The 24,017-nt window shown below is 42.0% G+C and overlaps 1 protein-coding gene across 3 annotated transcripts in view; it reads right to left on the bottom strand.

The window, feature by feature from the left end:
• LOC133405557 (protein yippee-like 2) overlaps positions 1-23,742 on the bottom strand; it is a 29,149-nt gene extending 5,407 nt beyond the window's left edge. The window contains exons 1-5 of one of the 3 annotated variants that reach the window (XM_061682633.1): positions 23,639-23,742; positions 13,717-13,948; positions 13,212-13,255; positions 12,685-12,793; positions 6,027-8,358 (exon numbers count right to left, since the gene is read on the bottom strand). In XM_061682633.1, the coding sequence (XP_061538617.1) occupies positions 8,269-8,358; positions 12,685-12,793; positions 13,212-13,255; positions 13,717-13,833 (360 nt within the window). In that variant the 5' untranslated portion in view covers positions 13,834-13,948; positions 23,639-23,742 and the 3' untranslated portion in view covers positions 6,027-8,268. Of the gene's footprint in view, positions 1-4,432; positions 5,994-6,026; positions 8,359-12,684; positions 12,794-13,211; positions 13,256-13,716; positions 13,949-23,638 lie in introns of those variants that run through there. The other 2 variants (XM_061682632.1, XM_061682631.1) reach the window with 2 other exon arrangements.
• Positions 23,743-24,017: the final 275 nt, after the last annotated feature.

Genomic DNA, 24,017 nt, shown 5'->3' with positions numbered 1-24,017 from the left:
GCTGCTGCTAGTAAAACAGCCTAGCTCAGGCCTGCTGAGACTATAAATAGATCCGCTCTTTCTCCCAGGCACCACCCACCACATTTATACCCATGTGACACAACAGCAAGCCTGCACACTGTGCTGGTGCTGTATGCAATCACGTCACTGGCAAACATCGCACTGGATAAATGGGACCCTTAATCACCGAGTAGGGCAGGTCATGAAGACTGGCTGTGATCACAGGGCTCCAAGCCACTAAATAGTTACTGTAGGTCAACAAGTATTTGGCCAGTTGCGTAGTTTTAATGTTATAATATTGCCTTTATATACCACAACAGCAGATTTTAAATGAAACAGCCAACATATGATTAAAGGGTAGACCTTCAACTTAAATGTAAGACACTTCACAAAATTATGAAAATTATTAATTATTTATAATTTAGGAAGTATCAACACTTTTCAGTATGTAGATGACCTCAATTTTCAGAGACTTAATATTTGGACAAGACATGCAAATGTAACTAATTACTCTAATTATTGTTTTTGTTTACAATTACTGTATATAAAATGAAAAAAAAAACTTTTGTGCCACCTGAAAATTGACTTATTCTGTCATCACAACTATACCAACCATCGATACTTTGAAAACATGTACAGTGGGTACGGAAAGTATTCCGACCCCCTTAAATGTTTCACTTTTTTTATATTGCAGCCATTTCCTAAAATTTAAGTTTTTTTTTTTTTTTTTTTTTCTACATTAATGTGCACACATCACCCCATATTGACAAAAAAAAAAGATAATTGTTGAAATTTTTGCAGCTTTATTAAAAAACAAACTGAAATATCACACAGCCATAAGTATTCAGACCCTTTGCTCAGTATTTAGTAGAGGCACCCTTTTGAGCTAATACAGCCATGAGTCTTTTTGGGAATGATGCAACAAGTTTTTCACACCTGGATTTGGGGCTCATCTGCCATTCCTCCTTGCATATCCTCTCCAGTTCTGTCACGTTGGATGGTGAACGTTGGTGGGCAGCCATTTTCAGGTCTTTCCAGAGATGCTCAATTGGGTTTAAGTCTGGGCTCCGTCCGGGCTATTCACAAACAGTCACGGAGTTGTTCTGATGCCACTCCTGCGGTATTTTAGCTGTGTGCTGAGGGTCATTGTCTTTTTTGGAAGGTCAACCTTTGGCCCAGTCTGAGGTTCTGAGCTCTCTGGAGAAGGTTTTCGTCCAGAATATCCCTGGACTTGGTCGCATTCTTCTTTTCTTCGATTGCAACCAGTCGTCCTGTCCCTGCAGCTGAAAAACACCCCCACAGCATGATGCTGCCACCACCATGCTTCACTGTTGGGACTGGATTGGACAGGTGATGAGCAGTGCCTGGTTTTCTCCACACATGCCACTTATAATTAAGGCCAACAGTTTCTATCTTGGTCTCATCAGACCAGAGAGTCTTATTTCTCATCATGTTGGAGTCCTTCAGGTGTTTTTTAGTAAACTCCATGCGGGCATTCATTAGTCTTGCACTGAGGAGAGTCTTCCGTCGGGCCACTGCCATAAAGCCCTGACTGGTGGAGGGCTGCGGTGATGGTTGACTTTCTAGAACTTTCTCCCATCTCCCGACTGAATCTCTGGAGCTCAGCCACAGTAATCTTTGGGTTCTTCTTTACCTCTCTCACCAAGGATCTTCTCCCCCGATTGCTCAGTTTGGCCGGACGGCCAGCTCTAGGAAGGGTTCTGGCCGTCCTAAACGTCTTCCATTTCAGGATTATGGAGGCCACTGTGCTCTTAAGAACCTTATGTGCATCAGAATTCTTTTTGTAACCATGGCTATATCTGTGCCTTGCCACAATTCTGTCTCTGAGCTCTTCAGGCAGTTCCTTTGACCTCATGATTCTCATTTGCTCTGACATGCACTGTGAGCTGTAAGGTCTTATATAGACAGGGGTGTGGCTTTCCTAATCAACTCCAATCAGTATAATCAAACACAGCAGGACTCAAATGAAGGGATAGAACTATCTCAAGGATGATCAGAATCAGAATCATCTTTATTTGCCAAGTATGTCCAAAACACACAAGGAATTTGTCTCCGGTAGTTGGAGCCGCTCTAGTACAACAGTCAGTCAATTTACAGAACACTTTGGAGACATAAAAGACATTGACAAAAAACAATTGTGCAAAAAGATGCAGAGTCCTCGAGCACTTAGAGCAGTTCGGACGACTCCTATTGCAATAGTCCGGTGCAATGACCATTGTGCAAAGGGCGCTGAGACCTCAAGGAGTGCATAAGGTTTAAAGTGACGAGTAGTGCGATCATCTGGGACAATGTTGGTTGTGCAAATGTTACAGATACTCCTCAATCAGTGTGCAAATGGAGCAGATGCTACTCTGGCATGAGTGGCCAGTATATGCAAAGAAGAAATGGATAGCACCCGAGTTAAATATGAGTGTCACAGTAAAGGGTCTGAATACGTATGGCTGTGTGATATTTCAGTTTTTCTTTTTTAATAAATCAGCAACAATTAAGATTGTTTTCTGTCAATATGGGGTGCTGTGTGTACAGTAATGAGGTGAAGATTACTTAAATTATTTTAACAAAGGGTGGAAAATTTAAGGGGGTCTGAAAACTTTCCGCACCCACTGTAATATAAAAGCATGCAACTGTGCCTCGTACATCTGGAGCAGTTCGGTATCCATATTTATCTAAAAACATGGTACAATTTAAACATAAAACTTTCTAGAGATGCTGATCAGTAAATGTATTAATGCATGAAGATCACTACAAATGTGTTTTGCTATTCCAACTTTGCTTGGTCTGACCAACCAATCAGTGGACGGAAAGATGCTGACGTCTCTGTGGGCCAGCAAGCTGGCCCTCTGAGGCGAATTAAAGAAACAGTCCCATTGCTAATATACTTTAAGCTACTTCAGCCAGCGCTAGTGATTCTGAAACATCTGACATCTTTGGATAAAAAACATTTAACATCAATATACTCTAATGGGCTAATGGTTGGTTGTTTGTATGTGCCCTGCGATTGGCTGGCAACCAGTTCAGGGTTTACCCCGCCTCCTGCCCGATGATAGCCGGGATAGGCTCCAGCACGCCCGCGACCCTTGTGAGGATAAGCGGCTTGGAAAATGGACGGATGGATGGAAGTTCAATATACATAGCTAAAATGATTTTTGGATGAATTCATGCCATCCAGGAAGAAATTATTATTGGTTAACAATGTGATTTTCCTTGAACTTAGCCTTCGATTGTGATCAAATTATCATATGACTGTGTAGCTGACTGAGTCGCTCTTGCTTCCCAACCCAGGGAGAGATTGAGCATCGGTAAATTAACTTTCTCAGATCAATTACGAAACAGACTCTCCTCTGCACTATATCTACAAATAAATAAATTAGACGAGCTGTATTTCGTAATGCTTGGCTCCCATTGACTGCAGTGGCTGTTTGTTGTAATCAATTTTCCGCATCTGCTTTTGCTGTAAAATCTAATAACAGTCATGGAAATAAATAAGCCTGCCGACGCTAACCTGGATTAGCGGTGTTGAAAATGGAGTGGAATGAATGGAAATAAATAAGCACCTACCTACAGTAGCTGTTTTATTTTGAGGCCACATATCTTTTATTTGTGTTCACAAGGCGTTGCAACAGTGGTGAGATCTCAGGATCTGATCATTTCACCGTTTAGTGCAAGCTCCAATTTCATGACCATTATTCACATCCAAACACTTACTGCGCTGACACGAACCTTGGAGGAAAGGAAAGAGGCCGCAGTAAATGGTTCTTGAGGAAATAAAGGTCGGATTACTTCCCTAAGAGTCATCACGAGTGAAGGCCTTTGAATGCGTCATTAAGTTGTCGCTGCAGACCCTGACCTGCCAAATCTGGCAGATATACTGTGGACAGAAAGACGAAACACATTCTCCGGTCCGCTGGTGCATGCAGGTACAAGCAAACTACAAAAAGACACCACTTCCCTTCCCCGGAGGCAAATAATTCCTTTCATATAAAAGATGGAGCGTTCAGTTGCTCTGGGGCCTCCTATTGATTAGCAATGTCTGGAAATCGAGTCACTGAGGTGCAAAAAAAGAAACAAAAGTGGAGAACTGGAGCCGGTTGCTAATTTACACAAGGCTTCGGATAGAGTGATCAAGTGTAGTTTGTGTCATGAGCAGAGAGACAATTCAAACGATTCATCAGAAGTTGCATCACGACATGGCTTGAACAGTATTATTATTTTCTTCCTACTTCAGTGTTGCTGTGGTGTGTTTGTGTGGGATCAATAACGGCAGACAGTTTTCTCTCTTTAAATGCTGTAGTTACAAAACAGACTCAAACAGACCATAACAATCTAATACAGTACAAGAACCTTGTCTTTTGCTTTTTTTTTTTTTTTTTAAATAGTTCCAAGATAACCCAAGTAAACATAAAAGGCAGTTTTTAAATGGTGATTGTGTTTATTAAGGAAAACAAGGGCTACCTGGCCCTGTGTGAAATAAACTATCATTACACTAACAAAGCTGTGGAAGTGTTGCTTGGATAACATGACAAAAAGTGTTAGCAGGCACATATGCAGTTGAGTGACCGAGATGAGTTCTTTTATTTATCATTCATCATAGAGTTCTCGAGTTAGGGCGGCTTGCATGTGTGTACATGATGATGCGTTGGGGTGCTAAGAAGGCGCTGGAATGTTCCCTCCTGCGATGACGAAGGAGACATATGAAATGACTTGTATAAACGTCCACTTGCAGACACTTCACATTTCAAATGCCGTAAATGTGGGCACGGCTGCCTTTAAACACCGCGTAACTCAGCCGCCGTAACTTGTAAAAATGTAGGTCACATTGGGTCACAAGTCACTTTTATTTCTTTTTCTTTTTTTTTCTTTTCTCTTCCTGCAGGATAAGGGAAATCACGTTGTCTGTGTCCTGCTTTGCTCCTCTTACACGTCACATTGAATCAATACACATTAGGCAAGCCAGACATGTCAGCCTCCTGCCCTGTTTTTTTACATGTAGACAGACATAAACATAGACATCAACAGTCAGGTCAGTGAAAGACAGGGCCAGGGTGAGCATGGCACATCCAGGTGCCACGTGACTCCTCTATATTCTGCTTTGGTTTCTCATTGGGGGGGGAACAGAGAGAGAGGAGATGGGGTTGCTAGGAGACCTGGCCCGATGCAAACACTGCACCATCTGCTGCAGTGAGATTTGCGGCAGTTTAGCCAAGTCGGACGGAGCAAGGCGGAAAGCCGCGGAGAATCATCGGAAACAGCAGCGACGACAACACAAGGAAGGAGATACTGTAGATAGATGGAACATGCAGCAGGGGGAGAGGAGGAGAGACGGAAAGTGAAGCGATTGGAGTGGGAATCAGAGTGGAGGACACTGGAGTAGGAGGCACAACAATCACACAAGTGCAACATGGAATTGTAGTCATGTGTGACTAACAGGTGTGACTCTTTTACAGTAGCGCCCACTCATCACTCTCCTCCACATACGTACATGTGCATTAACTCACTCATGGCCACTAATGCCTCACAGTCTCTCATTAAACAGCAGTGTTAACGTTGTGTTGATTACAGAGGTGGTCTGTTTTTGCCTCATTCCCCAGATAATAGTTACACATGATGCTCTCATCTCCATGGAGACAATGAAATGTCATCATGAACTGTCACAGCTGAGTGCTAAATGTTGGGTTTTGTGCTTAGTTCACACAAAGCAACAAACAAAGCAACGTCTTTACAATTATCTGTGTCATGACAAATCCTCTTCCAGATTATTAAGTGTTAAACTCCTTACTTGGACTATACACGATTGTCCAAAAGTGTTAGTCCACCATTACACTTGTTGGTTTGATTTCACTGCAGTCATTTGCTCTATCCTTCCATCCAGGCCAGCCTCAGACTTCACTGAGTCACAGCTCTTTGGTTGTGGCGGTTACGCATGGCGGGTGTGTCAGCAGACGTTACAGATGAAACAGCGTAACTTGTAAGTACTGTGCCAGGCACATAAAAAAAAAAAAAAAAAAGACTTAAGCACAAACTGGACAATATCGCCCTTAATAATCACCAACACAATTATTTCTTACTTCTACCTAAAAGAAGAAACACAGCGCTGTCCATAGAGATCTCAAGGTGCATTTTATTAGATGATGATCCAATGACATGAAGTCAACATCAGCATCCCTCTTTACAAAAGACGTTAAAATTGAAACATTTCGGGTAAAAAAGTCATTTTGTACAACCAACCAGAGAGAAAGCCTGACATGACCCAAATCAAATTCATTCATCGTGGGGTTTGTAAATCAAATATGACACAGTGACATTATTTACATTCAGTAACACGGAGGTTGACATGAATGGTATTCCTCGCGGCGAATACAGTAAATACAATATATCCATATATTAAGATCTGTTTACAAAATAAAAGATGTAAAATATATATGACAGACAAGTATTATCCACAGCCTTGGCTTTCAGCTATACACACCCTCGTTTTGCACAACTTTGCCCGAGCAAAATAGAATCTTTTGCTCGGTCAGGTTAATGTTGATGGGCGCTTTCTTTGGTTGAGATGGGTTTTAATATGATTTCATACCGGTGCTAACTGGACATGTTGGAACAAGGTTTAGACAGAAGCTCAGGAACAACGAGACTATCACAAGAAGATGAGACTATTCTACTGCCCTACATCTGGATTGTATTTACCTCTGTTATGTTTTTGACGTTATGCAGATGGATCAGAAATTGTGCCATTGGCAGAAACCCTCGGAGCTAGGGAGAACTGTGCGACTCAAAGCCAACTGGCACTTTAGCTCATGTATACTGTATATTTGCGGTGCATTCCACAAGATGGAAAGTCTAATGGATTCTCTCATTCGAAAAAGCACTTTTCCATCAGAGTAGCACTCGATTCAAGGAGGGCAGAGGAGCCGAATGTTATAGAACTCTTCCTGTGCGCTTGGAATATTGAATAATGGGGATAGACATTAGTCGAAAAGAGAAAAAAAAAAAAAAAAATGACATTTTCTAAACTGCTTCATGTAGCCAGGTTGCGTCGTTATGGAACATTAGGACCAGTTAAGTGTGACAGCAGTTTAACAGCAATCTAGATGGAACACATGTAAATGTCACCCAGTGGAGTGTGAGAACAAAAAAAGACAGCATGGTATTCAAACCATAGTTGGATATTATGCCATGACATTGTAATTGTCCTGGGAATTCAAAGTGGCTGCGTGTGTCTGTGAAGCGGCTAAACACAAAGACACGCCCTACAAAAGTCAGTCAAGGTCAAGTAATTTCCTCGAGCGTGAGAATGCACAGACGCAGCGCACCACTATGTGAATCATTAGCTTCCACAGCACACTTCAATGCGGGGAGGTAAATCATCATAAACATTATGAACCCATGAAACTAGTCATACTTTGGCCATTTCTCGAAATCAAAGTAGTTGTTGGTGGTCACAGTTTCGGAGCGCTCGCCATCCAACCGAGGCTTTCTCGTCCTTCGAGCCTACAAGACGACTTCGGGGACCTCTCGAGACCTTTGATGTGCTTACGCGAAGATCTGCAGGTCACTTGAGAGGGGTTCCAAACCGAAAACAGTCACGTCAAAAGAGAAGCCGATGACGATCGAGCTATTTTCTCTTTCAAAGTGGCCACCCTGAGCCGAACCAGGTCTCGGCCAGACGCCGTCTGCGCTCCCGCATTAGTGGAACACGATCTTTCCTCGCCCTCCCTCTTCATGTTGAGCGTCAATCCCTGCTCCCGCCCGCTGTGCTCGGGCCTCTGTGCCAAGCCTCATCACTGGCCCAGCTGGCACCGTCCCAATCATGTCGATTTGCTATAATCATCTTAGGTCATCGCTATCTACAGCAGGGGGTGGAGGGGGCGGAATACACAGTCGAGGCAGACTGCTGGAAGCGTTTTCCTCTGAGCTGGTTTTGACACTAGAGCACGCCCGAAGTGCTGTGCGAACATTGTACAGGTACAGAATCGGATTTCGGTTAAGAAAAGGAGACCTCTTGTCTCGTCTGCCCCAAGTGCCAGCTCGGATGTCGGCGACCTGACGCGTGTCACGTTGTTGAGTGTCGGTGTGTGCAAGAGGCGTTCGTTGGAGGGGAGGGATGGGTAGGGACTTACAGAGGTTAATGGTAAATCAGCCAAACCAAAGTCACACACTCACCCACTACGACCCCCTAAAACCCTCCCCGCCCTCCCCGTCCGTTCACCCAACCCTCTACCCTTCCGCTGCGGTGGTGTCCTGGTGGGCTCAGTCCCAGCCGTTGTCCTTTATCATGTGGGCCAGCTCGATGATGAACTTGCCCTCTTTATACTTCTGACTGCTCTCAAAGGCATGTTCCTGGAGGGTGCGGCAGAGGACACCGGGGCTGCCATTTAATTCACATGATGCTCAAAGACACCACAGTAACAGTAACGCTGGATATACTGTAAAAAGTCTGCACACCCCTCTTTAAATGTCATGTTTTTGTGATCATACATTTTTTTCCAACATTGCTGTGAGCTGTACACATGTACAGTACAATTCAATTAGAAAAAAAAAATCTTTAAGAGGAGAGGACTAAAAATAGCAAAGAATGTGGTAGCACAAGTGCGCACACCCTCTTTGTGTTCAGAAATAACCAATCACATTCAAACGCTTGTGAAATGGAAGTCAGCACCTGCCACCATTAAGAGACTCTGGTTACCCCCAAATAAAGTTCTGATGTTCTAGTCAGCATTCCCTGACATTTTTTGCTTTCTAGCAGAAGCCTGTAAGTTTTGTGCTAACACTGATTGCATTTGGAACTGTTCAAAATTAGCACCAAAGCTTGATGCTGCCCCCACCATGCTTCACAGCAGGAATGCCGTCCTTTTGGTGATTGTGCCCTTTAAATACCTTTTCAAACGATGAACAAAAACTTCAACCTTGGTTTTATCGGGCCATAGAAAATCTCCCAATCACGTGGGAAAATTATAACAGCTTGAATCAGTGGCAGGTGTGTGCTGATGCCCACTTAACATGAGTTTGAATGTAATTGGCTAATCTTGAAAACGAGAGGGTGGGCACATTTGTGCAACCACATTATTTCAATTGTTCACTTTTACTTCCCTTCTCAAAAATATTTTTTTTTCTCTGTTTTTCAGCATGCAAAAACCAAAACTGTACCCTGCTCAGATGCTCCATGCTTGTGCGTGTTTGAACTTTACGACAGAGGACTGAGTCTGCTTTTATTTCGCAAGTTATATCATTGATTTCTATGGTTAGATGTGTCATATTAACTCTTGTGTCTCCTCTATTTATGTCTCTGTTTGCTTCTTTGGAGTTCTGACTTTATAGACTGTGAAGGGTGTTATGAAAGTCACTGTGCACTTATACAGTATATTTATTAACGGCCATGTTTCAATAGATTTGATCTTGAAATCCTGTCCGTAATATCACTAGTGACAATAAATAAATAAATAAAAACAAGATTGTACGTCAACTATGTTTGATTACTCTGATGTTTGGATGGTTTAACAGTTTTCCGAAGGAAATAAATTCCAGTGGTCAGAGTTGTTCATGATCTTGAAATGAGCTCAGCCAACAAAAGCATCCTAATCGGTAAATGTGGTGTATCAGCGTAGCCTTGGATAAAAATCCAGCCTTGAACGCTGCATTTAAAATTGGGCTTTTCATGCTCTGAATCAAGAAGAGACAAGGTGGCATTGCATGTGGGATCCCTCAGAATGCAATACTTCCACTGGACCTCTTTGGAATATTTTCATTTCATTTGGTGCGCATGCAAGATTGTCGTCATGCTGGAACAGAAAAGAGTTTTCCCCAAACTGTTCCCACATCGTTAGAAGCATTGTATATCTTGGTAAGATGAATCCGTGATTGATTGATGAATATAATTAGGTGTGTCCCTATTCTTTAGTCCATACAGTCTAGTGCATCTCAATATATTAGAAAATCACAGCAAATTTGATTCAATGCAGTTAGTGAATTCAAAAAGTGGAACCCATATATGAATAAATTCACGACACACAATTTACATAAGAACCCTAATTAAATCATTTTAAAAATAGGTCAATTTGGTAGGAATTGTCCCTCTGAAAAGCTAGAATTTGTCGATATAATATGAGTTTTATTCTAATTTCAATATATTTTAGCCTTCTTTCAATTGTCACAAAACTGTACCCTAAATCAGAGATGTCAAACTCAAATTCACGGTGGGCCAAAATAAAAAATTGGGACAACGTCGCGGGCCAAACTCAATCTTGAATGAAAAATCACTGCGATGTACATGTTTCCCTTTTCTGCAGAAATGTAGCGTTAAAGTTTATCATTGGCAACAAACTTACATTTTGCTTAAACACTGAATCTGAAATAAACAAACTTTAATATTATAAACACGAGAAATCTAATTTGCGATAAAAGACACCAGTGGTATTTGTTGTTTTGTATTTAAACAGATAACATGAATTCTTCTGTCTCTCTCTCTCTATCTTCAATTTATCTATCTCCAACTACTTTCCTTTTTTATGTCAATCTTTTTTCAAAGGCTAACAACAACACAACCCAAAAAAAATAAGAATGTCCTTCAATAAAAATCCAAACTTCAAAACTATTAACAGTCCCTGCCTAGGAATTGATAAAGGGCATTAAAAAAAAACATTAATTCAATTATGTTATATGCTTTGTTACAGCCACGTTGCTCTGCACACGACAAACAGATAATGAACAGATAATCTGCCTCCCACCTGTCTAGGAAGTGAACTGTTTTCCATCTTTCGTTTGGTCATTTTTGGGAAGGGGAAGTGTAAATTTGCTTGAGGAGACTGGTAGCATAGTTGCTAACGACTGCAACAGAAAGGGAAGGGGCGCTTCCCGGTCTAGACTGATGGGCCAACACACGAGCAAAGCATTCTGGGATTTGTAATATTAGTGGCGCATGCGCTATATACTGGCGGGCCAGCTCTAATACACGTTTAATATGGTCTTGCGGGCCAAATATAATTCCATCGTGGGCCAAATTTGGCCCCCGGGCCTGAGTTTGACACGTATGCCCGAAATCAAGGCCAGTTTGTGTCTTAGTCTGGCCGTTCACGTGATCGCACTGAGCTACGATGGCTGCTGCTCGCTAATCCGTACTCATTTTCATCTAGTCCCACGTCACAAATCCTCAACGCATTCAAAGATGGTATCGCAAGAAACCAAAACTATATATCTACAGTATAAAGCATAGTTCTGGCAACCCAAAGTTCCAACTACGGGATACACAATACTTGTCTTTATTTGTTTTTACCCCATTAGATCCTGAAAGAGATGTACATTTTAAAAATAATCTTTCTCTGTGGAGTCTGTCTACCTTGTTTTGTCTTTGTGTGGATTTTAAGTGACATGATCAGATTTCTGGTACATGAGGGCAACGGTTCAAGGCCTCGCCACAGAACTTTGATGACAGCAGAAAATCAACACAGCTGCAAGTGATATGTATGCCATTACCCCCCACCCCGGCACCCTAATTAGGTATTATTTAGTGAGTGTGTGCGTGCGCTCGCCATGTGTTCGCCACCTTGTGGGGTCATGACAGGAATAGAACCTTGGCTGAAAAAATAACTGCCCGTAAGGTTGATGTAGGAAAATGTTTATCCTGGGAATGTTCCAGTCTGAGGTGAGGCCCAGACAGGTGGTCTCACAGGCACCCACCAACAAGGATATTGTGTGCTTGTGCGGGTCCACCGCTGAGGGAATACGGTCACGTGCTTTGCAGTGTAAATTCTCACCTCCATGCTAAAAGGGTTCACCCTCTTGACGACTGCACACACTCAGCTCTGCTGATATATGAAGAAAGACAACGTGTGCTGCCTATTAACTTCTGTTGACATGGGACCTAAAATACCACCCACGCTAAATACACACTGCCTGTGTATTTTGACTAGTTGATTGTAGCTCTGATCTACAACACACGCCAGCCAAAGCAGGGGCGGGCAAACCTTTAGTGCTGAAGGGCCACATTTGATTTTTAAAACATATGGATGAGCCAGATCATTTGTAGATGAGTTCAAATGTGTACGCGAAAATATAGAAAACAGTTTACTGTATTTGAATTATACATTCTCATTTTTACATTTTAGTATTTTATATATATATGTAAGTATATATCGTTTTGTTATGTGATTTTATTTTATTTTTTTCAGTCACTTTTCATTCTTTAAGCTTGTCTGCTTGACGCACGCACAGCAAGGATTCTTAGCATCTGCACCGGTTTACATGATTACATCGGCATATAGTGCCCGGCAAGTAAATGTTAATGTATTTGTTTTTGTAGGGCCAAAGATTGAATAAAACGAGGTAGTATTATTGGACCAAAAGACGTCTTTGGGAAGAACATGAGAGGAGGAGTGCTGTGGGGTTTTTTTTTTGGCTACCGATTTATACATTTGATTTAAATCTGTATCTTTAAAAGAATACATTGATTTGGTGAAAAATTACCTCAGTTCAATGGGATGTTGTAAAAAAAAAAAAAAAAAAAAAAGATGCCTATTACTAAATCCTGCCTGCACCTTGACTGACTCCGAAAGAGGAGTTGGTCCAAATATAATAGGATGTGCAAATAAAAATTAGGACGTGGCTGTTAATCATCTCACAACCTTTGAAGCGCTTTTTGTGCAGTACTGAAAATCAGCCAAGCGCACTCACATATTTCCAGCCCAGGGTGGTCTTGCAGTTTTCACAGTAGATATCTGCTACAGCGTGCAGGCCTGTGAGCAGAACTCTCTCCTCTGCAGGACCACACCCCACGTTCACCCTGCACGGACAACAACGGGTACAGAGAGAGACAGACAGCAGTGGGTTTAACTTGCTCTGTTTTATACCGAGTGTAAAGTGCACAGAGTGAGTCACTGAATCCCACCCACTCGCTCTCAGAGCACCGAAAACTGGGCTGCCTAGAATTGACTCAAACATCCTTCTTTTCTTTCAAAATTCATCTGATAATGACGGCCCCCCCCCGAGGGGTGCTCGCTCCGTCTACACCGCAGCCTAACAACAAAAACAATATACCAACCTGGTGGAACAATATGCATTGCAAACTTGCTTAAATAACAGCATATGGAAAATTGCTTGTCTCCCGAGGGCAGCGTGCATAGGAGCTTATTTCCGACCGGCCAAAGTTAAGCCAATTGAAAACAGATGGAGGGAACAAAGAACAAAAGACGGACACTCACACGGAGTTGAACAGGTAGGCTCTGCCCTGGCTGCCCTGGAACGACTGCAGAGGCAAAAAGAAAGCAAAGATGAGGAGGCTGCGACACACATGCACACTTTCATACTGCTAGAAAAGGCCTCTCACACAAGGTAATAATGAAAACAATCAAAGCCATGTGGCTCCAGGTCACTTATCCGCTGCAACAGAAGGTTTTCTGTGCTGTTTTCATTGCACATGGAAAAGTGATTTCATTCATAATAAAACTCTCTAACCATCTTAGAACATACATAATCCAGCCACAGGAAATAAAAGAGAAACTAACAGACATACAAGAGGACAATCTGCTATTCACTTGTAGAATTCGACACTGCATCATGTTCAAAGATGGTAATTGCTCTAAATGCTGGTAAAAGTCAAGCCCCGTGAGTTGGAACATATTAAGCACATCTGTAATGCTGGTTCTTTGTTCTTTTGGGTTTTAATGCTATTTAAATGCAATCCAGGCGCAACCGCCGGTTGGTTACCTTGGAGATGAGCTCGTCATGGTTGGCTAGGTGGGCCCGGCAGTGGATGCAGCTGTACGTCCGGTGGCAGCTCGGCAGGTAGGCCTGGAAGGTCTTGGAGCGCGTCATTCTGACCATGGGCGGGGTTGGCGGGCGGTGCAAGAAGGGACTGCCGGCCCAGGTCGGCTCACAAGGGAAGCACCGCAACACGCAGGTGAGGGCCGTGGTGGGCGGTGGGTCGGGAGGCAAACACCTGAGCACAGAGAGCAAAGAGAGAGCCGATGGTTCCGTGCTTGCGCAACAACTGCTTCCTGAAACTCGTGTTGTAAACTTAGCCGCATGTGTGTAACTACTGTTTCACGTGCAGCTCGGAGCATTTGGCATTTCAATAAAGCTTCAACACACATGATTAACATTTAAAGAGACTGTTTACACAGCGCTGTTTTCAAAAGAGATAAATCAGCTATTGTTACCCCTGTCTTTAAATCCGGTGACTCAACTTGTCTCAATAACTACCGACCTATAAGCATTCTTCCGGCCATTTCCAAAGTTGCAGAAAAATGGGTGTCAGAGCAGATTGTCCATTATTTAAACAGCAACTCCCCCTCTCTCCACGCCATGCAGTTTGGTTTCAGATCCAAGCATTCCACTGAAATGGCTACATGCCTCTTCATTGAGAAAATAAAATCTTCTCTCGACAAGGGTGGAGTTGTAGGGGCGGTGTTCTTGGACCTCAGGAAAGCTTTCGATACAGTAAATCACTCTGTTCTTCTTACCGAGCTCTCAAAATTTAACTTCTCCCGCAAAGCTGTGAGCTGGATTGAATCATATCTGCATGACCGAACACAATCTGTATCAGTTAACAACTGCAGATCAGAGTCTCTTAGGCTAACCTCTGGAGTCCCTCAGGGATCAATATTAGGCCCCCTTTTATTTAGTCTTTATATCAACGATTTGCCCACTGTTTGTTCTGAAGCAGAGTGCGTAATGTATGCAGACAACACGGTTTTCTTTGTTCATGGTCGCTCCAAAGATACTGTTGCTGCTAAACTCACTAATACAATGTCCTGTGTCACAACTTGGTTGCAGGAGTGCTGTCTACAGCTAAACGTTTCTAAAACTGTAGGCATGTATTTCACTAAAACAAATAGAGTATCACCTGACCCCGACATACTTGTTAATGGAGAAAAAATGCAAATTGTCTGCCAATACAAATATCTTGGGTTAATAATAGATTCACAGCTTTCCTTTAAAGCCCATATTGACAAATTGTGTAAAAATATCAAATTAAACCTCGCAAATTTTCGTGCAATTCGAAATGAAATGTCAACTGAAGCCGCAAAAATTTACTTATATTCAATGATTCTTAGTCACTTTAACTATTGCATAACCAGTTGGTCCCAGCCTGGTCAGAATGCAAAAAAACCATTGGAAGTTTTGTACAAACAATTAAAGTGATGGATAAAAAACCAAGGCACTATCATCACTGTGCAATTTTTTTTAAATACAGTCTTTTAAACTGGGACAGTCTTCACATATTTGCAGATTTAAATTTGATTTATAAAGTACTGCATGATTTGGCCCCAGCTCCTCTGGCTGAGTTCATCAGCCAAAGAAACACCTCTGAGCGTGTCACTCGAAGGCTCTGTCAGAGGTGACTGTCTCATTCCTCTGCGCAGGAGCACTTTCAGTAAGTCAGCCTGGTCAGTGAGGAGCGCTGGTGAGTGGAGCTCAGTACCTGAGGAGGTTAAACTGCTTACAACATACAAGGCCTTCACAAAAAAACTGAAAATGTGGTTAGTTAACACCTATAGCTGCCAACACTAAAAGACAAGTATGTTATGATGTTTGTTTTTTTTTTTTGTTATGATCAAATGATTTGTGGTTTTATTCTCTCTTAATAGTATAGTAAGTCTTGGATTATGTATCCTGTATTACATTGTCTTGTAGATGTATTTTACTGCTTTTTTACATCATGGCCAGCGGACTACAGATGAAAACTAGCCTTCTGGCTAATTCTGGCTTTTTTAACCATGTGTACTTCATGTGTTTTAGGAAATTGCATTGTCCCCTTTCAAATAAACTGATTAAGATTAAGATTAAGTGTTGTTGTTTTTTTGTATTATTTTACCTGAAATGTTTTGAAGCCCGCAATGAAACTGAAAATTATGTAATACACACACCAGGCCTGTAGTTGGCGATGTCAATGTGAAGAAACATTAAGTCAGTCGCACATCAAGCTACACCGCTCAACTGTGCACATGAACTTGAACTTGAGCTAAATTGGCAACACTGAAGACGCAAGTCATTATTAGTCTCGATCGCTTTTACGGGCCAAACATGCAAGAAAATTAAACACACTGCAAATGTTACATTGTATTTTGACTTGATAAATAATTTGTGAGAGCCGGTCAGAAACCGTGGATGGCTTGATTGTGGCCCGCAGGCCTTACCTTTCTTACGTCTGTTCTAGATCGTTCTCAATTCGAACTGAATGAATTCGTTTTAAAAATGAAATCTTCCACCCTGAAATCCTGAATACGGGTTGCCTTTGAAAGCATAGGACATGCACGTGTGTGACATAGTCTATGTTAAGCATGTGCAAGTATGTCAAATTCTATACCTACATGGATGCCAACAAACAGTAATCAAATGATTTATTTCAAGAGAAGACCTAGCAGAAGCAGTGTAGTTCGAAAAGAAAAACACAAAAGTTTCAAGCTGAAAACAATTCCTGCGGGCTCAAACCCATTTCCAGCAGCTGCATCGGGGTGTTTGTTCACACTTGCAGGCACGCTTCCCATGCACCCGACTAATATAGGAAGCAGGAAAGCTAGCTCACACAGAAATCCAGCATGAGGCTGCGACGTTAATCTGCTTAGCCTAACACAACTGTGAGCCTCATGCTGAACTCATTCCATGATACCAAAAAGACCAAGCCCTTTAAAATACTTGTGTTGCTTGCCTGGGTGAGTGAGAAGATTAGCGAGCTAGTCCATAGGTTTGGGACTTTGTTATGGCCAGATTTGCAGGCAAAAATACACTGTGAGCTCCTGTCAAAGCTATCATGAGATGCGATTGCACAGTACTTCTCAGCAGGCAGTTATGTGACTAGTGTGAAAGGTTATTGGCCCGTGCAGTACGTGCCCTGCAATTGGGTGGCGACCAATCCAGGGTGCACCCCAACTCTCGGCCAAAGGCAGCTGGCGGCGGGGGTTAGCAGTAATCCTGTTTAACGTTAAACTATCTTGGCTATATCTTTTGATATCTATTGACTGCTCTTGTCAAATATTGAATGAGAGTCAACGGGGAAACGTTGATACGCCCTAAACCAGATGTTGCGTCATAAAATGAGACAACCAGCATATAAACGTATCAATTTTAATTATCACACTCAGGGAGTGTGAAATCAAAGAAACAGGGCTTTTATGTGGTTCCTGGCTTCACTAAAACTATCAGTGTGATAGATGTATTTTCTGTAACTCAGTAATATAATTGTTGCTCTTCCTCTAACACTTCCAATTCCATCACTTCGCCCTTCATTTTGCGCTTACGGTGCTCCTCTAAATGTTCCACGGTGAAAACCATCAACGCTACTTAGGTGCAAACCTCTCTTTTAAATATGGTGGTCTCAACCACTTTTAGACCTGTTGCAAAACGTGCGCACAATCAGTAAGAGTGAGAAAGTCAACGCACTATTTGGGATCTTATTAATACATTGCAATGTTAGTATAGTCGTAATCTAGTCATAGTATAGTCCCATAGCCGAACTAGAAAATGGAGTCAAGCCTATGTGATATGACCAGAATCATAGAAGCTCAAGTAGCTAATTATATATAAAAAGTGTTGCAATATAAGTGTAGTGTTGTTCTCCAGTGTCATTTAAATTGAACTACATGCCACTAATGAGAGTTGCAATGAGCTGCACCATTTGGTCTCTCTTCTTTCCTGTCAGTCTTTAAGGGACCATCTGGGGAAACTAAAAGCTCTGAATGGAAGGAGGCTTGTCAGTACAAGAGAAGTACAAAGAAACATCACGTTATTGGCACTCTGCAATTGTTTTTAATATTATCCAGAAGCTGATCAAGGTTCTAGTAATGAAGGGCTGTATGACTATAAATCAATAAAGTTGTGAGACCTCCACCCCCTCCTTTATTTATTTATTTGTTGTCTTCCTTTGACTTGGTGCCAAGCTGAGTGGGATTGGGGCACAAAGCGGTGCTCAGTACAGAAGTCAGTCAACCCCGTGACACGCACACGCACACACTGACAAAACCTGTCACTTCAAGACTCGCGGAATAAAGACGTTCAAAAATATATGTTATTGTGCTAGGAGATAGTTCATGAGCATTTTTTTTTTCCACTTGAAACATTGCGGGGTGGCCCATGTGCAAAGACTCCATCAAATCTGTTGTACATCTGGGAATTAGTTCTTCCATTTGTTTTTGATTTCTCAGTGAATGATGTCTGAAAAGTGGTCAGAGTTTCATTGTACTTTTCTCTTTTTCAGACACAGCAGATGGAATGTCAGACTGTTGATTTGGGGGGAAAACAACAATTAAACACAATCATCAAGTGAATCATTTGGATTTGTTTTTGACAAGTAGCGCTTACTAATATGTTAATGATGCTGACATGAGTGGGATTCGCAGTCAGTTAACAGTCAGTGTTGACATCCACTGCATTATAATGTCACACGTAACATAATCAAAAATATTCCATGAGTTCTCCCTGTACACCTCACCCTTTACTTGTACTCTTAAGAATACATTATATGTTAGAAAATACTACATATATATTTATATACTACATGTGGTAAAAAAACATATTTATATATATATATATATATATATAAAACACATATTTAATATGTTTTATGGTCACATGAAACCAAGGTTGAACTTTTTGAGCCTAACCTGAAAAGCTTTGTTTGACACAAACGAAACACAGCTAACTAATCACAAAGAGAGAGAACACCATACCTACAGTGAAAGCCAGTGGTGGTGGATATATATATATATATATATATATTTTTTTTTTTTTTTTTTTTTCCCCCAGTTGGACCAGGGGCCTTAGACAAAGTGGAAGGGGCGTACTCACTTTTGTTGCCAGTGGTTTAGAATGGTCGTGTACTGAGTTACTTTAAAGGGACACACAAAATAATACATCTATAATATAAATGTTTCCATTAAATAACAGAAACCTCTCTGATCTCAGTTTTTTTTATTTTTTTTTTATTTTTTATTTTTTTTTTAGCTCAAACCTAAGTAGCAATTGAATGATGCAATAAGTTGCAATCATTTGTGCGCTTCGACAGATATCCGATTTGGTTGCCTTCTGGGCGCACCCAATTGGAGCAGTTCCAGGCATGTCCAGCTGGTAGAGCAAGCCCGGATAGACGCACAACAGACTGCTCAACGCCTCTGATTCCCTGTGCGGGAGCTATAAAATGTTGCACGGGAGATGGGACATCTGGGCTAGTCAGGTCCTAGTCCTAGTCAGGGTCTTGACATTGTAACCTGACTACAGCTTTGCAATGTCATAGCATCGTAATATTCGTATGTATATTTGTACGTCTGCTGTGTTCTTCGTTTTCGTCATGAATTTAAATGTATGTCAGTGTTCTGGAAACATAATATATTTGTGTAAGTTTTAGCCCCAGTGCAGAATCCCATTTTTTAAATTTTGGTTCTTGAACTGCAAAGGTTTGTGAAACTTTTCTAGAGCAAATTGGAGCCCTCAGTAGAGCTTAGACCTCCACCAAGTCCAAACACGTGTCAACAGTGGCAATAGTGTCTACTAGCTTCCTTTGATTCAGAGTTTTCACAGTGGGAAATGAAGGAAAAATTGATGGATCTTCAACCAAATTGATGATCTTCAACCAAAGTTGAACGCGTCCTGCCTCAGTCAATGCCACGAGCCAAAGGAGATTTTGATTTAAGGTGCAGAAACTTAATCTCCTTGCTGCCTGAAGGAGGTAATAATTGAAAGTAGACGCTTCCCATTCACAACAGTTTCCGGGGTGTCTTAATGAAAGGCTGCAAACTAAGCATCCACTCCTAACAACTGGTTGAAATCGCTCGCTTCTGCCTCTTGCAAATGAGCCATTGCTTAACTGTAAGATAGCTCCTTGTTCTGAAGTGGCCCAGCGTCCGAAGATGAAATAAAAACATCATTTGTGTTTTCCCTGGTGAAGGAAGCACTTCATCACCAGCCTACCTGATTATAATTAATCATTCACAATTCAGCAAAATTCACACTAGCTCACTTCCAGACACTTTTTCGGAAACAGGCGGCTAACAAAAATGGACTCAGTTGTTTAATTTCGCACGTGGTGGGTGCACAGGGAGTGTGACTATAGATCACAAGACTTATGAAGTGAACATATTTTGCAGCTTGAGTGGCAAATGAATTGTTCAAACGTATTGTTAAAGCAGCGACGATACAACAGACGTGATCCGATACAGAGTCCGCTGAATTGATTATGAGAGATGCCGCGACAGTCGAAGATGAAATCAAAGACGACACGTCGCAAGCTACGACTGCTGGCAAAGACACAAACTTAGCGCGCGTTATCAGTGTTTGTTCATTTTCCATTACCGTCTATTTCGGTGAGTCTGCTTGTGCTCTCCGTGTCTAAAGGCCTGGGCACACGATTGCATTTGTTTTTCCTGTGCCGCCACTGTCTATTCATCAGCCCTGCCGCTCGTCGTTTGAGGTCACCGCGCTGGCCCGTTCTGGTCGTTTCGGAGTGTCATCACAAAGGGCTACGTGCCACGAGTCTCTCCAGCCAAAAGGGCCCTTGTATAGCCCAACAAAACAAAAACAAAAAACCTTTGTTATGTAACCCGCCGCTGCCGCCGCCGTTTGTGACGATGATCAGGGGCAAAGCGAGGGATGCGCGTCAGACGGGGACAGAGAGCGAAGTAGAAGTGTGCGTCGAATGCGGCGAACGGGCTGCACCCACGAGCGCCATTCAGCACTCCGCCTACTCCCCGGTCGGCCAGCGGCATGCACCAGGATGACATCATTTAGCCTCCTCGCATATCAAATAGCACCGATTAGGCAAAGCTACGAGATCCCAAAAGGATGCGCTTTATCTAAATGTTTACATTTGCTGCAAGGTGATGACCAATCTACAGGATTTCCTCAGAGGAAGGACAAAAAGGATATTGTTTTGTCAGTATGCCATAATTATTACATAATTCACCAAAAGTGAAAGGAAAGCTAGTGAGACCAGACATGTTGTATGGTTTTGGAAACAGTAGCAATGAGCAGAAAACAGGAGACGGAGCTGGAGGTGGCAGAATGGAAGCTGATCCGATTCTCTTCGAGGATTGACAGGATCACGAATGAGCTCAACAGACGGACAAGACACACTGGAAAGTTTGGAGGCTAAGCTCGAGAGGCCAGATTGACATATACTGTATTTATTTGGACAGTGCATTTAGCAGTAGGAGCCCGACTAAGTAGAAGCACTTATATTTGAGTATTCGCCGATACCAAGTACAGTATATCGATACTTGATAATGCCATTACATCTGGCAATTGTCAAGAAAATGTTTTATTTTAATCAACTATCGCTCAAAAACACAAATTTTCAAGTTTCATTCAAATATAACACATTTTTAAAGTATTACTGACATTTTTAACATCCAACTGCATCTTTTTCTTTTTTTTTTTAACAGTCTTGTACATTTCACTTCAATGTCGCCTGTAGCGAGGCACATACTTCGCTTCACTCTTTTATATAACTTTTATGAAGCGTGTAATTGCCACAGTTAGCTAACGTAACGTTTAGATATGCTACTGCTAAGATCAACCAGGTGACCTCTGGGGGGGCAGAGGAGGTCAACTTTGGTTTTGCGCGTAGCATTGTAAAACTAGCTTTGTTTGAAATGACCTTTTTCACACGAGTCATTTCGACACAGTTGAACGGTACATTGTAGAAAAGATGAAGTTGGCAGGGTTACACCAAAAGTCTAAAAAAAAAAAAATTATTCACACTGGATGGCGGTGGACACATTAAGAATCCATTAAACCATCTACTTTCTACTGCGTAACATTCAGAATCTCACAAAAATAAGTACACACGTCCCCACCAGTATGAGCATGAACACACCAAATTTAACACATCTGCTCCCCATTCCTACGTGACACCTTGCAAATAGCTAATTGGGCCCAATTTGAACATTTTCACTGAGGGGTGTACTCGCTTTTGTTGCCAGTGGTTGATACAATAATAGCCGTGTGTACGTTTACATCGTTATGCAAGCTGTACACTGACTACAAAGTGTCATTTCTTCAGTGAAAAGATATAAGAAATGATTTACAAAAAATGCATAATTCGCACCTCCAAAGTTGACCTCAAAATTCTGGAAAACCCTTCTATCTCTGTATAATTTATTTTTACAATGCATGATTTTGGTTCTACCCAAATGATCAAAACGTTATCCGTATTTTGTTAGTTTTTTCAAATAATTATTCTGAAGTTAATCACTTTATTTGGGTACGTAATACTTTCTTTTTATTTACTTGCTCTTACATTGCAATTGCCTACTTTTATTTAGTATATGAGAAAACACACAGTTGTGTTCATATGTTTGATTAAACAGGCGGAATTTGTAAGATGGGTACCATTCTTTCAAGGAAACATGAAGGACCAGGCGAAACACATTTAATTATATTTTAATGGGATTCAAATTAATTTAATTTCATTTCAGAGAAGCATTATCATTAAACAAAACATAACCATGAATAAATTAATGATGGTTGTTTTTCAGTCATCAGTCGTATTTAAATAAACTGCCTGGGTATGTAAACTTATGAGCACAATTGTACATATAGGCAGTGGTATGTAAACCTGTCATATTGGAATGAAAGTGTAGGTTACACCTTTTTCATAATCTCTAGGTGGCGGTGGCATACCAGAATGAAAGTCTACAACTTTTTCATAACCTCTCGGGGGCGGAGGCATATTGGAATGAAAATGTTAAGCTTTTTCTTAACCTCTAGATGCCGGCATACATTTATAAAATGGGAATGGTTTTTTTTTTCCCTTTTCCCCTATACCTATGTATAATGCACACTATTGATTTTGACAACTTTTTTTGGGGGGGGGGGGGTGCGCATTATACACGAGAAATTACGGTACTCACTTTTGTGAGATACTGCATGTGCTCATAATGACACCGATGCTAAAAAGATTGCAAGGCTGCAACTTTTGCGGTGACCTAAAACTCAAAGCCAATGAGTTACACACCAATAAACAGAAAATTATGAATTGGTGGGGAGGCTGACGGCCTGCCGCGCGCGTGTGTGTGTGTGTGTGTGTGTGTGTGTGTCTGTGTTGCCTACTGTATGAATCAGGTCACAGGCAGTGGCACACTTTATCTGGGCCAGAACTTTACCCAGATGGCAGGGATGCCTGAGCTCAGCAATCCTGCGCGCGCGCGCACTGCCATCCTACACCCTCTCGAAACTCTGCAGTGACCCCGCACGTCACGTGAGAGGGTCATCGGCTAACCTGCATCGATCATGCGCGGTCGACGCGATGCAAAACGTAAATGGCGTTCACGACAAATGGGGCGCGTGCACGCGGAGCTGTGGCGCGCGTACGCTCCCGGGCCAGACAGGCGTCACACGCACACACACACGCACACACAAAACAACATGCGAGGATGAAGTCGATGACAGAGGGAAAGCACGTTTTAAACGTCCAAATACGTCAATGCACGGGAAAGTCATAATCCAATCAATACATAGTTACTCTTATGGGCAATCTCAGCGTGCCGACTGTGTTGATAAATATCAAACAACACAGACTTTATAAGATTAATTCGACACTGGAATAAGAGCCAGAGAATAGCAGTGAGTAAATGCAGTAAGAAGAAACAAGAAATGCACCAAAGTGATAGAAAATACGCATAGAAAATAGTTTCACCTTTGATGGGGAGAAAAAAGGGGGACCTCCGTGTAGCCTGAAAAATGTCGCACCTCCTCGTTTTCTTCGTGGCACTGCCAATTGTAAACGTTTATGGGCGTTTCTTCCTAGGCAAAAAAAAAACCCCAAAAAAACAAAAACCGTCTTCTCGTCGCTTGTCTCCTGCTGTCTGGTGGGAGCTGGCAAGTCGTGCACAGACGGACGCAATGTTTTGACGCGCAACGATGCCCAGCACAGTTTGCAGGACCAGCTGCCAGCCGCAGCGAGATAGTTACGTTCGCCCGACTGCCGCCTTCGCTGTAAAAGCCAAAAACAAACCAAAAAAACTGCTGTATAAGAATAGATAAGCGGTGGCTACAACGCTGAATGACATCTAGCA

This window comes from Phycodurus eques, chromosome 7 (assembly GCF_024500275.1).
Source record: "Phycodurus eques isolate BA_2022a chromosome 7, UOR_Pequ_1.1, whole genome shotgun sequence".
NCBI classification, from domain to species: domain Eukaryota; kingdom Metazoa; phylum Chordata; class Actinopteri; order Syngnathiformes; family Syngnathidae; genus Phycodurus; species Phycodurus eques.
The sequence above is the reverse complement of the archived record's forward strand: the minus strand, read 5'-3'. Positions and strand labels throughout refer to the sequence as shown.